Below are 12,725 nucleotides of genomic sequence, written 5' to 3'. Positions count from 1 at the left end.
CTTTCGGCCCAACTGCCATTCATCCCACCGTAGTGAAAACATTTGTATTCCATCTGGGCTTACTCTCATTTGCCAGGATATCAACTTGATTTCTTGTTTTCAGCTTGAGATCCCACATGAGATTACGAATATGGGCCTGATAGAATATATGAGAAAATACATCAATAAAATTTTGCACACATTGATACTGACATAAACATCATTATAGGCCTTCTTGCTAAACCCAGACGGAGCGTTGAAGGCAGACTGAGCAACATTAGCTATTATATTGGCAGAGGAAACGAGGGGGGCCCTGCTTAAACTATCAATAGCAGTAATTGTCTCAGTGCTGCTGGTGGCAAGAACATCAATTCTGCTATTCATGTTTAGCAATTTATCTTCAACAGTGCCGATTTGTTCTTATACAATTGACATGTCAGCTGTCATATTAGTTTTCAAAGTGGAAAGAATTTCTATCAATTGTTTGTTTGTAATCTCAATGGGACGAAGAGCAAGTTGACGTCTTTGAATAGTCATTGTCTACAGAATATAATGAAAGATAAAAATGTAACTGTTAATTTTAGATTACATTATTATTGATATTATTATACAATTGAATTGAATTTAATTAAAAATAAATTATATCAAATTTACATACTTAAATTATTTGAAATAAAATGGGTTAATGTATGTGTGTTTGAGTATGAGTGCAATAAGTAGCAAGAAAGCAGGAGAAAGAGTAAATAAATTGTATAAAACGTATGGTTTATATAGATATTCAGCATATCTTTAATATATAAGTCTCTATTAATACTTCTTGTAATCACTGAGATGCAAATTGGCTTTCATATTGTTTTAGAACACAATTGATCGAATCAGTCTAGTCTTTTATTTCAAATGAACTTTTCTTTTTTCTTTTTTTTTGTTGTTGTTTCTGTTTTTCTTTTTTTCTGCTCTTTACATTTGCTATTAGTCTTTTCTTTGCTTTTCTATCTCTGCAACTTCTATTATATTTGTGAACTATTTGTGTAAGACATGTTCTTTCTAAAAAGTCTTCTTTATAGAAAATAAAAGAATTTATTTATTCTGTTGCCATAGACACACTCTTTGTTGCTGTCTCCACCCATTTTTTTATTTATTTATTAGTTTTTTTTTATTCTGCTTTTTTAAAATATCTTTTTTTATATAACTAAAAAGAATTAGTTGTTTCAGTTGCCATAGACACTCACTCTCTCTTTTCTTTTTACTTCTTTCTTTCTCTTTTACTCTTATACTTGCAAATGTTTCTGGTAAGGTGCTTTTTTTCTTTATTTTTCTTTATTAGTAATTTCTTCAAATATAGCTGAGTAATAACAAGTGTTTCTGCTACCATAGTCACTCACGTATAGTTTCCTTCTGATGCATCCTCTTCACAATGGCCATCCAGGTTAGCTAAGGTTAGTAAATATACTTCATATCATCATCTCATAAAAGTATCCTGATTTTTTCCTTTCTTTTTTATAGGACATATCACCAAAAATATTTTCTACAGCTAAACATGACCACCAACACGGTAATATTTTTATCTATTTATTTATTATATTTCTCTTTAATATTAATCAAACTGAATCCAATTTTTACTATAGATGAACAACTCTCTCCAAAACATACTATGGATCAAAAGCTTCTATTTCATACTGCTGTTATTGACATGATAAGACTTTTTTGTTTTTTTACTATCCTTATATGTATCATTATATTACTTATGCTGTTTATTAATAAAAAAAAACTACCAGATACTATATTGACTTTTGATAAGTATTATTTATATCTACAAATAAATCCGTTTGCTTTGGGTATATAAATTAATAATTATATCGCCCAATTCATAACATTTAATTTTTTTCAATCATTTTCATAGTCAAAGGAATCAAAATTCTGTAGCTTTACTTGTAATATCTTATTGTTTGGTCTTTGTACTGGATAATTCCAATGTAAGTATTAATGGTTTATAAGAATTAAAATATCTAATACACACGCATACCCATCACTAACAATTTATCTATTCTCAAAGAGTACTGCTCGTACCCCAAAAAAACCGTATTGAGCAGCTCATTTTTTTTTATGTATTTCTTTTTTATAGAAAATTATTCATCCTAAGTATAACAAACTGACCAAGCAAGAAGTAGCTAGAGATATAGAATAGTATTATTAGATCTGAAACCTAGAAACATTCTATTCTTTCCAATAAAAATAAAAGCGTAAACCATTATCAACCTAATAAGAACAGGAAACCAAATAAATAAAGAATTTATTAATGGTCCATAATTTTAAAGACGCATTTTTTTGCTGCTGATGACCAAACTTCTTAACAATAAACTAGCTTAAAGGTCACCTTTACGCTACTTTTAATCTTTATAATATGTTGGTGTCTGACCTTTACAGTTCCATATAAAGAATATCAAAATAGATATACAGTTTTAAAAAACTTTTTTTTTATATATCAAGTCAGATAAGTATATTTAAAGTGCTAATAAATCTTACCTGCGGCACCCCCCACCCACAATTCTGCTAGTTGACTCTAGTCATTCCACTATCTGTGAAGGTCACCTTCAGCACAAGTGGAAAAAAATCAACTAATTTAAATATGGAAATTACACTACAGTATACCCCATTTTTAAACTACCTTATTTTTTAATTTTTCTAGTGTCTTAAGCCAAGTGGTAGGCTTTTTACCCTGTTTGTTACTATAAAATGGCTCCGGATTTGCGATGAACTTGGTAAGACTGATTTGATTCTTTTTGTCTTCAGACATTGTTGAAAAAATAAAATAAATGACATGACACACTAATAGTGATACAATAAATTATTCAAATCCCACTCTCTTCACCAATTTGACGCGTGTGATACTTGTGTTTGTGATAAGTGTTGACAGGTGATGTTATCACAGTTTTCAAGCTTTAAATGAATTTGTAAATGTGAAATAACCTCTCTTTTCCATAAGAGAGAAAAAAGACAAACTCAAAAGAGAATGTAGAATTAAAGATAATAAAATCAATAAGAGAAAAATAAGAGAAAAACAGTACTATTGGTCAATCTCAATAGACTTGAGTCAATATACTCGGATAATCAAACAAGTAAAATATCAACAGCATTAAATATTAAGAGAACTTGTTGTCAGAAAATATAACAAAGAAAAATCAATGTTTATTAAATGCAAGTATTGTGATATTTATAGTTTTACAATTGACTTGTTGAATAATTAAATAAATAAAATTATAAATATATATATATATAATAAAAGTTGTATAATTGATGATCTATTAAATGTGATCTGTTCTTTACTATCATTAAATACAAATAAAATAAAATAATTATTAAGTCATAATCATGAAGAAAATTATGCTTGTAAGAATATATAATAAAAATAATATTAATTCCAAGTTGATTCGTTTAGTTAAATATAATAAGAAAATACAATACGATATGTGGTTGTCTGAAGTTATTGTTGACAGGATGATGTCTTTTCGTTGTACTTATTGGTGTTTTGCTCTACAAATAGAAAAATTGCTTTCTATTCAGCTTTGGCCGCCGTCAAAAAATCAAAAAAAAATAATAATAGAATATAATTTTCTAGAATTACAAAGAATTCTACAACGTCACTGCACTGCCAGACAACCGAAATTGTATTTAGGTGATTGTTTTTACAACACTCCGTGTCGAAGCATCAAACGTCGATTTGTCCGAGTGGTTAAGGAGTGTGACTAGAAATCACATGGGCTCTGCCCGCGTAGGTTCAAATCCTGCAGTCGACGAAGCTTTTGAGATTTTAACATTTTTACACTTTGTCGTGTTTCATGCCCGAATTCTTGTCAGCCAATCAGGATGACGATTACACAGAATTCTCTTTTGAGAACGACGACCGAAGTGATTTCTTTTTGCTCACAAAAGAATTAGAAATCACATAGCTTAACAAAAGTAGAATAGAAACCAAAACAGACATTTATAATGGCTGAGTAGATTTAGAAAAGATATAAAAGAAGGCATTATTTTATTCAATAAAAGTTATCTATCTTTCTAACCTCTTTTTATTCTTTTATCTTAGTTTACAATTCCCAGTGAGTTTGACTAATTTTGGCTGTATTATAGCATTGGAAGAACAACCCAGATCAAAAACAATACTTGTCTCACTGTTGGATATTATTTTGATAAATCCATAAAATCTGAAGATAATTAACTGCAGTACTTTTTTATGTGCAGTAATATCTTCCTGAGCATTAACCACAGTATAATGGCTATTTCTTTTATTAAATATAAATAATAATTACTGCAGATAATGTGCAGTATTAGTTTAGAAAACTATATAAAACAATTCAATTCATATCAATAAAAAGTATCTTTTATGCTATCTTTGATTTTACGTATATTCCTTGATCCCCAGTGGATTGGACCTTTTGACTTTATTATAGTAAAAGAAAGACCAACCCAGTGTCATTCCTGATCTAGGCTATCTTCTAATTCACTGTAAACATAGCCAAATTGGTCAAGCTTTAATAACACAGGAGTAAGCAAATAAGAGAGAGAATAGAAAACAATTTTTATTATTTTGATTTGGGTTATCTTATATACTTTTTGAAATAATTATTTATCTTTAACTACACTCAAGTAGTATCTAGTAATATTACAAATTATTATAAGTTGATTACAAATTTCTAACATTACAAACTGATGAATAATCATTCTAATTCCTGCTTCTTTTGTAAGAACAAGTCACTAGACCTTGTATCACCAAAATTAAGCACGACAAAATGTAGACTTCCAAAAACTCTCCGACCGGGAATTGAACCCGGGTCTCCCGCGTGACAGGCGGGGATACTTACCACTATACTATCGAAGATTGACGGTTTTATCAAGTGTGTTGTAAGTTATGTTCACGTTTGTCATGTCGTGGTGTCCGGTACTGGAAGGTCAGTCTGCTCGGTTGGTTTGTCCGGCAGTTTGTTGTGACGTGTCGTCCTGGTTATGAGAGGTTGACGTCAACGGTTTGTTGATGTGGTGCTGTGCCCTCGGTGATAAGAGGAGAATTTTTCTGCACACAGGAATAATCTCATTTCTATTCTCTGTTCTTTCTACACACAATATTTTTTTCTTTTCCCTTGTTAACATATTTGTCTATATTGTACTCATTCGAAATCATGGTCCCTCATGCTAGTAACATTCCTCTTCTACAATGCAAATAATTCATCTTGCCGACATCTCCACACAACATCAGTACCTTTATTATTATATTTTTTACCATATTTTTATTCATATATTTTATCATTGCTGTATTGATTATTCATCATTCTATTTTTATTATCTTTATTTTTCTGAACTTCTATTATCAACTTAAAATCTTATCGACTATAAAAAGAGAATCAAACTCAACTCAATAAATCATTCATTCAGTTTTAGTATCTTTTTCTTGTTTTCTTCTCTTTGTAGCCTATACCATCTTGTGATATAACATATCAGCTCCTTGGTTTTAGGAAGATTGTTTGTTGGTTTTGGTCTCCTTGTTGGTTATTACCTTTCTGTTTTGTCATTCTCTTTTCATATACCTTTTTCTCCCTCTCGATTTTAACAATGATTCTATTGGTTGTTCTCTTTTTTTTTACCTGTCAACTATTGCTGCTTGCCACCTTTTGCTGTATCCATCTTCTGTTTTATTCTATTATCATTATATTTTATTTGTCAAGTGATCTCTTACAATCTATAACAAACCTAACATATCACGCGTCATAATTGATACAAGTGTTGGAAATTTTTTTAGCATCGACCAAAAATATATATTTGTTTGATGTGACATCAACTTATGGACAGACTATTAAGTTATGGACAGTGCAAAGTTGTGACTCCATCTCTAAATACAACAAAATCCAATTTCTTGGATTTATTTTTCTCTCTCCCTCTTTTTCCTTTTATCTTGCTATTGATATTTAAATTCCCACTAGACTTTAAATGTTTTTTCCTTTTTTTCTATTTTTTCTTAATTTTTATTTTCTTTTTAGCTTGCTTCCCTTTGTATTGCTCTTTTTTCTTTATACTTCTTGATATTACTTTTTTAGTATGCTTCCCGAGAGTTCAAATTATTTAGTAGTTTAATTATTTTTATTTTTGATTATTTTTGATTATTTCCTTTTGTAATTATGTCTAAAGACCTGTACACTCTTCTAAATAATCATCATTTAGCATAAGATGTATCTAGATTGTCACTTTGTATGCAGTTGTCAATTAGTATATAAGAGAGACATTATTATCTCAATAAAATTCATTCAGTTTTCCTCTATATTTCTTTTGAACATTATCACTGAGCTTGAGCTATTGTTCTGTGGGAAATACTAAGTTGCACACTGTTAGGATCTATATGTACTGTCTCACCATTTGTCTGCTTGTCTGTTTATCCATTTGTCTTGCTGTCTGTTTGTCTGTTTGTCTATCTGTTTATTGTTTATATATCTGTTTCTATCTATTTCAAGTCCTGTCCATTGTCTAAATTCCTTTTTATTGGATTTTCTTGAGTGAAATCACAAGAAGATAATTATACATATAATACATATTATATTTCTGATCAGTTGCATCATATGTTATAACTCAACTTGCATCAGTAAAGATTGTGCCAAGGATATTCAATAACTATAACGTGCTGATTATCTAAAAAAATCTTATTTAAGAAAAAGAACTACACATTCCAAGTTTTTGATACCCTCTGAAATCTTTCCTAGTTCTAAAAGATCTGATCCTCTCTCATAGTTCCAGCACATGGACCAAATCTATTGTGTAGTTGGAATGAATGATAAAGAAATTCTATTGGTTGCTGATACACACTTCAAGGGAAATGCCATATGCTAATAGAACATATATGAGTATAGTGTGTTATTTCAGATACGAAACAATAGAAAAATATAATATTTGATAATAGAGACGTATAGAAATACTTTGAGACTGTATATAAGTTCTCTTTATTCATAAATAAAAAGTGTCCCTTTTTATAAGAAAACACAATCTGCTCTTGTCATTATGTCTTAGTTTCTTAAGGCTTTCTTCCTTTACTATATTTGGTTATTAGAGTGTATTTACTGCTTAACTAGTGCCGGTGTTACAATTATGACATCAAGTCATAAATTGTACTTCTTTAGCTCTTAGCTATTCTTTTCTCTTTTGCACTAGAGCTTTAGGACTTCCTACGAAATTAGCTTTATATCGATCTGACACAGTTTACCCAGCAGTATGATATAATTATCTTAACAACCTTTAAGATATTATTTACAGTACTAACTGTAATAATTATTGGACTGATTACTTAATTGTTTATATATATTTTATACTGACAAGATAATAGCTACTACACTATCCCAATATGAATATGTTCTTATATGTGATAAATCCAACATCCGAGTGTCTGGATCACCACACCAGGTTGTGTACAATGACAGGAGGATCTCTAGTTGCAAGAATGACATGACAAGTTCAGCATTTGTAAACAACCAGATTAAAGTCATAAAGTCTATTGAAATTTTAGGGCAAGTCTACAAGGGATGTAATGACAATGGACGTGATTTCTATATTCAGGCTTTGTTTAAAGAAAATCGCATGAATGCTTATTATGGTTATGTTGGTGAGATTCAGTACATCTTCGTTTATTCATTCACACCCACAAACTCTCCCACAACACTTTACAATCACAATCACCAGCATACCTTTGCTTTTGTCAAATGGTACAAAACAACATCTGACATCCGTAGGCATCGAAATATACCAAAATGACTTCTACTCTTTGAACTTTCAATCTATTCTTCCAGTTCATCGTATCCTTCTGCCAGTTGCAATTGTTGACTACAAGACAACAAGAAATGTCAATAAGAAGATGGCAATTCCTTTGCCGCAAAAAATATATGCTTAATTCTTTTTATTTTTATTTATTATTTATTTTCTATATTTTATTATTTTATTTATATATTCTTTATCTTATTCTATTTTACTTTATTTATTAATATATTTCTCTTTTTTTTTATTTCTATTTAATATCATTTTTGCTTTCAGTCTGGTTATATATCATTCAAGCACAAAAACCGCATGTGTTTGTGAAGCAAAAAAAAATTATTGTTTAATTGCCCATGGGGAGAGCGACGAAATCAGGTGACGAGAGACAACATCATTCTTTTCCCCCAATTGAAGTCTAGGCATTCTTGCTCTCGACTTTAACATCGACTTGTCTGAACAAGTTTGTACTGCTACAAAGTCCACAATCTCCACAAAATGATTCAGCTATATTTATTTCATTAGATCTTTATTTTATCATCAGTGTGTAACCAAAAATAGTTTATCTCATTGCTTCTCCAGCTGGGATGCTTAACCCTAAGCACACATACAGTTTCAACGTTCATGTCTTTCATATCAGACTCACTATGTGACATCACATCTTTCTGCAAGAGATAGAGAAACAATATCTCAGAAAGAAATCCAACTTCATGGCCCATCTCATTGTCAATCAACCTCCAGTTCGTCAGGTACGTATATGTATGATGGGCAAGAATCAAAAAAATGTAAGTGTTGTAAATGAGTATTGACTACTGCTGTAATTGAGAATAAGTCTGAAGGAAATAATATAAGGCCTCAGCTATTCCAGTCAAAGGTGTCTACCGATTACTTTATTATTTAACACACAGGTTTAGCATGCACGATAGTGATTATATTTCATATGATGATATCACCATAATATGGGATACATCAGTGGATTATTATAAGCATAATTATAACTCATAAACACATTTACTTTCGATGTTAATACTTCATTGGGACTACACACATTTATATAATTAATCATACATTAATTATCTCAAGATCACGTTGCTCTGATTAAGGCTCAGATAGGATCGATTACCTGACCCCAGTCATATAATTTTCCCAATCCAAAACAATATAAATAGCAGTAGTAGTTCAGTGTAGGAACCTGGTCAAACTTTGATACAAAATCTTTCTCAATAAACAAAACCTACACAAGTTCTCACGAATCTTCGTTCCTAATTTCAAATCTTGAATTCTTCCTCTTAAAAACTTCTTCAACTTCAACCACCACAACATTTTTTTTCGTGAACTACCATGAACCCCTCTGCTGAGAACTATCCCGCCGCCATCATCCCTGCTCATGATGAGGATGCCATGTCCGTCATGACTGAGGAGGACCTCATCGCCAGTCTGAGTGACAACATCTCCTTTGCCAGCTCCACCCCTGGACAATTTGTGGCTCCCTCTCCCCTTCGTCCCTTGGTAGCGAATGCTGCTACAACAGTCTTGTCTTTGTCAGAGAAACTTAGACTAGAACTTCAACAGCATGTAGAGGCTGTCAGCGCTGCTCACGCTATGAACGATGAGCAAGCAGCTGAATTAGCCCTTAATAAGGTCAGACGCGTCAAAGAAATGATAGATATAGAAATAGCATGCAGTCAGTACCTTTCGCCTTCTGTGAAAGTTGTAGAGAAGAGCAGTCGCACTGGAGGGTTGACTCTTAATAGAAGAGATCTTCCTAAGTTCCAGTTGGCAGACGATGTGATTAGATCCTTCCCGAATGAAGAGGTCTTTCACTCAGTAGACCACTTCCTTCGCACCTTCCAAAAGGTTATTGAGTCGTCCCTTCAGGACATTGAACTAGTTTGGAAGAGATTTTTGCCGCTCTGCTTGCCTCATAGTGACGATGGATGGGTAGAGATGGATTTGAAGAAGTGTGTAGATTGGAACGCGGCCAAGATCTGCTTTACAGCAAGACATGGATCGCGCTTGGTGACATCCCGTTCGGTAAAAGAGGTATTTACCATGGTAATGCTTCCTTCTGAGTCGATTGGAGATTACTCCAAGAAGTTCCTTCAGGCTGTGTATGATGCCGGCCTCCCCAAAAACGATGCTCGTGTTGCCGACCGCTTCCTCGCTTCCTTGACTAGGCAAGTACAGACACTCTTGCGGCTCACCATGACCAGATTGGACTTCAATGGCGAGACCAAAAGAGATTGGACTGTGGAGCAGTTGACGCAGATTGGCAGAGACATCCTTGGCGACGACAATCGCATGTATGCCGAAGCTACCCAGCTCATTCCTGGTGCCAACATGCACACTGAGAGGAGAATGGAAAAGAAGAGAATGGAGGCGTACCCTCGCAAGAAGGTGCACTCCAGCAACAACCAGCAGCACCGAATCAGTAAGCCGGAGCGTTCCTTCTTCTGCTCGCACCATGGTAAGAATACTACACATGAGTCGAGCAAATGCTTCACCCTGGCCAACAACAAGGCCAAAGTAGCTGCCCCCACCAAGCGCAACCCCTGCAGGCGGTGTGGAGAAAACTACTTCCGTGGCCACGTCTGTAAGGACAGTGAGCCAGTCCTGATGGTCTCGCAGGTCCCTGCCAAGGAGAAGTCTGAGCAAGTGCTCAAGGCGATCCAAGACAGTGTCGACTTGGAACTCGAAGACATGTCTTTCGACTGTAAGTACCTACTTGACAAAATTGAGAGAAGGGTTAAAGCCAATGATGCATTTAATCTAACCACTCCTATTATTGTAGAGAACCACAAACTACTTGGAATGATTGACACTGGCAGTGCACGCACTTTCATTAGTTTACAATGTTTGAATGAAAATTTAAATATAAATAAAATAAATTCATCAAATGGGTCCTTCACTTTCTTGTCAAAGAATAGTGGTACTAAGCGATTGGGAAAAACTGATCCTTTAAATTTTAAATATGTGAATGGAATTACGTTTAAGCATGCACCCGAGGTGTTAGAGTTTAATACAGGATTTAATTTTGATATTCTTCTTGGAAGAGATATCTTAACAAAAATGAACATCGGATTGATTAATGTTGCATACGATATCGAAGGAGAATATATTCATTCAGATAACGCTAAAGACTATGCCGCTGTGTATGAGAATCTAAATATCGATAAAGAGAAAAAGTTTGAACCGGATAATTCGCCAGCTGGTACGGAAATACAGCGAGCAGAATTTATTCAGTCAATTCAGGCCTCACTGGATGAAAATAAGAAAATCCCAGTCGAGTCCTCTTGTCCTTTATCAGAATCTCTAATTAGATTACCCACAAAAGAAGGCGCCACAGCTTATAGACGTCAATATCCTATTCCCCATGCTCTACGACCAACACTTGATAAACAAGTAAAAGAATGGCTTGAGACAGGCACGATTGTCAAGTCCAAGACCAATACTTCCTTCAACAGTCCTATGTTGCTTGTGCCTAAAAGAAACAAAGCTGGAGAGATTGTGAGTCACCGAGTTTGTCTAGATGTGCGATTATTGAATCAGATCCTACCTCCCACATTCAACTATCCAATTCCTAAAATCCAAACGATATTCCAGAATTTGAGTGGAAAGAAATTTTTCACCACATTGGATTTATCGAATGCCTACCATCGTTTCAAAGTTGCACCTGAAGATGTTCATAAATTAACATTCACTCATTTAGATGGGCAACAATATAGCTTCATTAAAGGCTGCTTTGGCTTGAAGATGCTTACATCACAATTTCAACATGTCATGGCAACTTTGTTTGATAAAATTGACTGTGTGCAGAATTTTGTTGATGATTGTATTGTGGCTAGCGAAACATTTGAGCAGCATGTTAAGGATGTAAAAATAGTGATTGATAGATTGACATCGGCGAAGTTGATTCTAAACTCTGATAAATGTGTCTGGTTTCAACATTCAGTGCGATTGCTTGGTTTTGTCGTCAATGAGACAGGCACCAAGGTTGATAAGCGAAAGTTGACAAACGTTGATAAATGGCCTATTCCTAAAACTGCGAAACAAATTCAGCAATTTATGGGTTTGATTAATTACTTCAGAGACTATATTCCCATGATCTCGAAGGTGGCTGAACCTATTTCACGATTAAGTCATGCCAACAATGTAGCTGAGCTATGGACAGATGAGCAGACAAGAAGCTTTAAAGCATTAAAGGACATACTGCATCAGGATTTAATTCTTCATTACGCAGATATGTCACGTGAAATGTATGTGGCCACAGATGCTTCCCTTTATGGAGTAGCCTGCCTGCTTTTTCAGCGCGACGATCAAGGGCGTGATAAGTATATTAGTTTTGTGTCAACTTCCCTGAGCCCATCCCAACGGCGATGGAGCACCACCAAAAGAGAATTGTATGCAGTCGTTTTGGCGCTTGATAAATTCCGTCCATTTCTATGGGGCCGACAGTTCACCATTTTTACTGATCATAAAGCACTCACTTATCTTCACACACAAAAAATTGCTAATCCCATGATAATTGGCTGGATTGAGACACTTCTTGACTTTGATTTTAAGGTGGTCCATATTCCTGGTTTGTTGAATAAACTACCAGACTTGTTGAGTCGCTTGTATCCTCCAGAGGATAGTTACAAGCTGGTGGAGGATGATGGATTGAGAAAAATCAGAACAAAACACTTGCAATCTAAAGATAGAGTTATTATTTGTAAGAAAAAGTACAGTAAGGACAAAGTGCTAAATGTACTTGCTACACAACTCATCGAAAATGTATCAGAGACTTCCGACTATATGTCGCCTCCTGAAGAAAAGCGAAATGGCTTGTTAAAAGAAGCACATTCGTTTGGTCACTTTGGTAGTCAAGCTATGGTGAATGATCTTCACTCTCAAGGATTACATTGGACTAATATATATGAAGAAGCAAAGGAGATTATTCGTTCTTGCTCTGAATGTCAGAAGCACAA

General features: G+C 33.9%; 5 protein-coding genes and 2 non-coding genes across 7 annotated transcripts; 4 read left to right on the top strand and 3 right to left on the bottom strand.

Annotated features, from left to right (window-relative positions):
* Positions 1 to 19: 19 nt before the first annotated feature.
* On the bottom strand, positions 20 to 363 carry PHYBLDRAFT_152401 (hypothetical protein; the record flags this gene model as incomplete). The annotated part of the gene is made up of 2 exons (XM_018432904.1): positions 20 to 136; positions 193 to 363. 2 exons carry the CDS (start codon positions 361 to 363, stop codon positions 20 to 22), a joined length of 288 nt encoding a protein of 95 aa, XP_018284638.1.
* A 2,985-nt stretch (positions 364 to 3,348) lies between these two features.
* On the top strand, positions 3,349 to 3,847 carry PHYBLDRAFT_152400 (hypothetical protein; the record flags this gene model as incomplete). Its single annotated transcript, XM_018432903.1, has 2 exons — positions 3,349 to 3,366; positions 3,653 to 3,847. 2 exons carry the CDS (start codon positions 3,349 to 3,351, stop codon positions 3,845 to 3,847), a joined length of 213 nt encoding a protein of 70 aa, XP_018284637.1.
* Positions 3,692 to 3,773, top strand: PHYBLDRAFT_t277. Its single transcript has one exon. It is a non-coding gene; the product is annotated as a tRNA-Ser (tRNA).
* A 936-nt stretch (positions 3,848 to 4,783) lies between the features above and the next one.
* On the bottom strand, positions 4,784 to 4,855 carry PHYBLDRAFT_t273. Its single transcript has one exon. It is a non-coding gene; the product is annotated as a tRNA-Asp (tRNA).
* Positions 4,856 to 7,104: 2,249 nt separating this feature from the next.
* On the top strand, positions 7,105 to 7,900 carry PHYBLDRAFT_74034 (hypothetical protein; the record flags this gene model as incomplete). The annotated part of the gene is made up of 4 exons (XM_018442969.1): positions 7,105 to 7,124; positions 7,168 to 7,225; positions 7,333 to 7,615; positions 7,800 to 7,900. 4 exons carry the CDS (start codon positions 7,105 to 7,107, stop codon positions 7,898 to 7,900), a joined length of 462 nt encoding a protein of 153 aa, XP_018284636.1.
* A 197-nt stretch (positions 7,901 to 8,097) lies between these two features.
* Positions 8,098 to 8,477, bottom strand: PHYBLDRAFT_152398 (hypothetical protein; the record flags this gene model as incomplete). The annotated part of the gene is made up of 2 exons (XM_018432902.1): positions 8,098 to 8,265; positions 8,370 to 8,477. 2 exons carry the CDS (start codon positions 8,475 to 8,477, stop codon positions 8,098 to 8,100), a joined length of 276 nt encoding a protein of 91 aa, XP_018284635.1.
* Positions 8,478 to 10,043: 1,566 nt separating this feature from the next.
* PHYBLDRAFT_160603 (hypothetical protein) lies at positions 10,044 to 10,665 on the top strand (the record flags this gene model as incomplete). The annotated part of the gene is made up of 2 exons (XM_018434212.1): positions 10,044 to 10,475; positions 10,550 to 10,665. A coding segment is annotated over exon 1 (416 nt), but the record flags the coding sequence as incomplete, so codon positions are not given.
* Positions 10,666 to 12,725: the final 2,060 nt, after the last annotated feature.

The sequence above is a fragment of the Phycomyces blakesleeanus genome (assembly GCF_001638985.1).
Source record: "Phycomyces blakesleeanus NRRL 1555(-) unplaced genomic scaffold PHYBLscaffold_35, whole genome shotgun sequence".
Classification (NCBI taxonomy): domain Eukaryota; kingdom Fungi; phylum Mucoromycota; class Mucoromycetes; order Mucorales; family Phycomycetaceae; genus Phycomyces; species Phycomyces blakesleeanus.
This window is presented reverse-complemented; position numbering and strand designations above follow the sequence as displayed.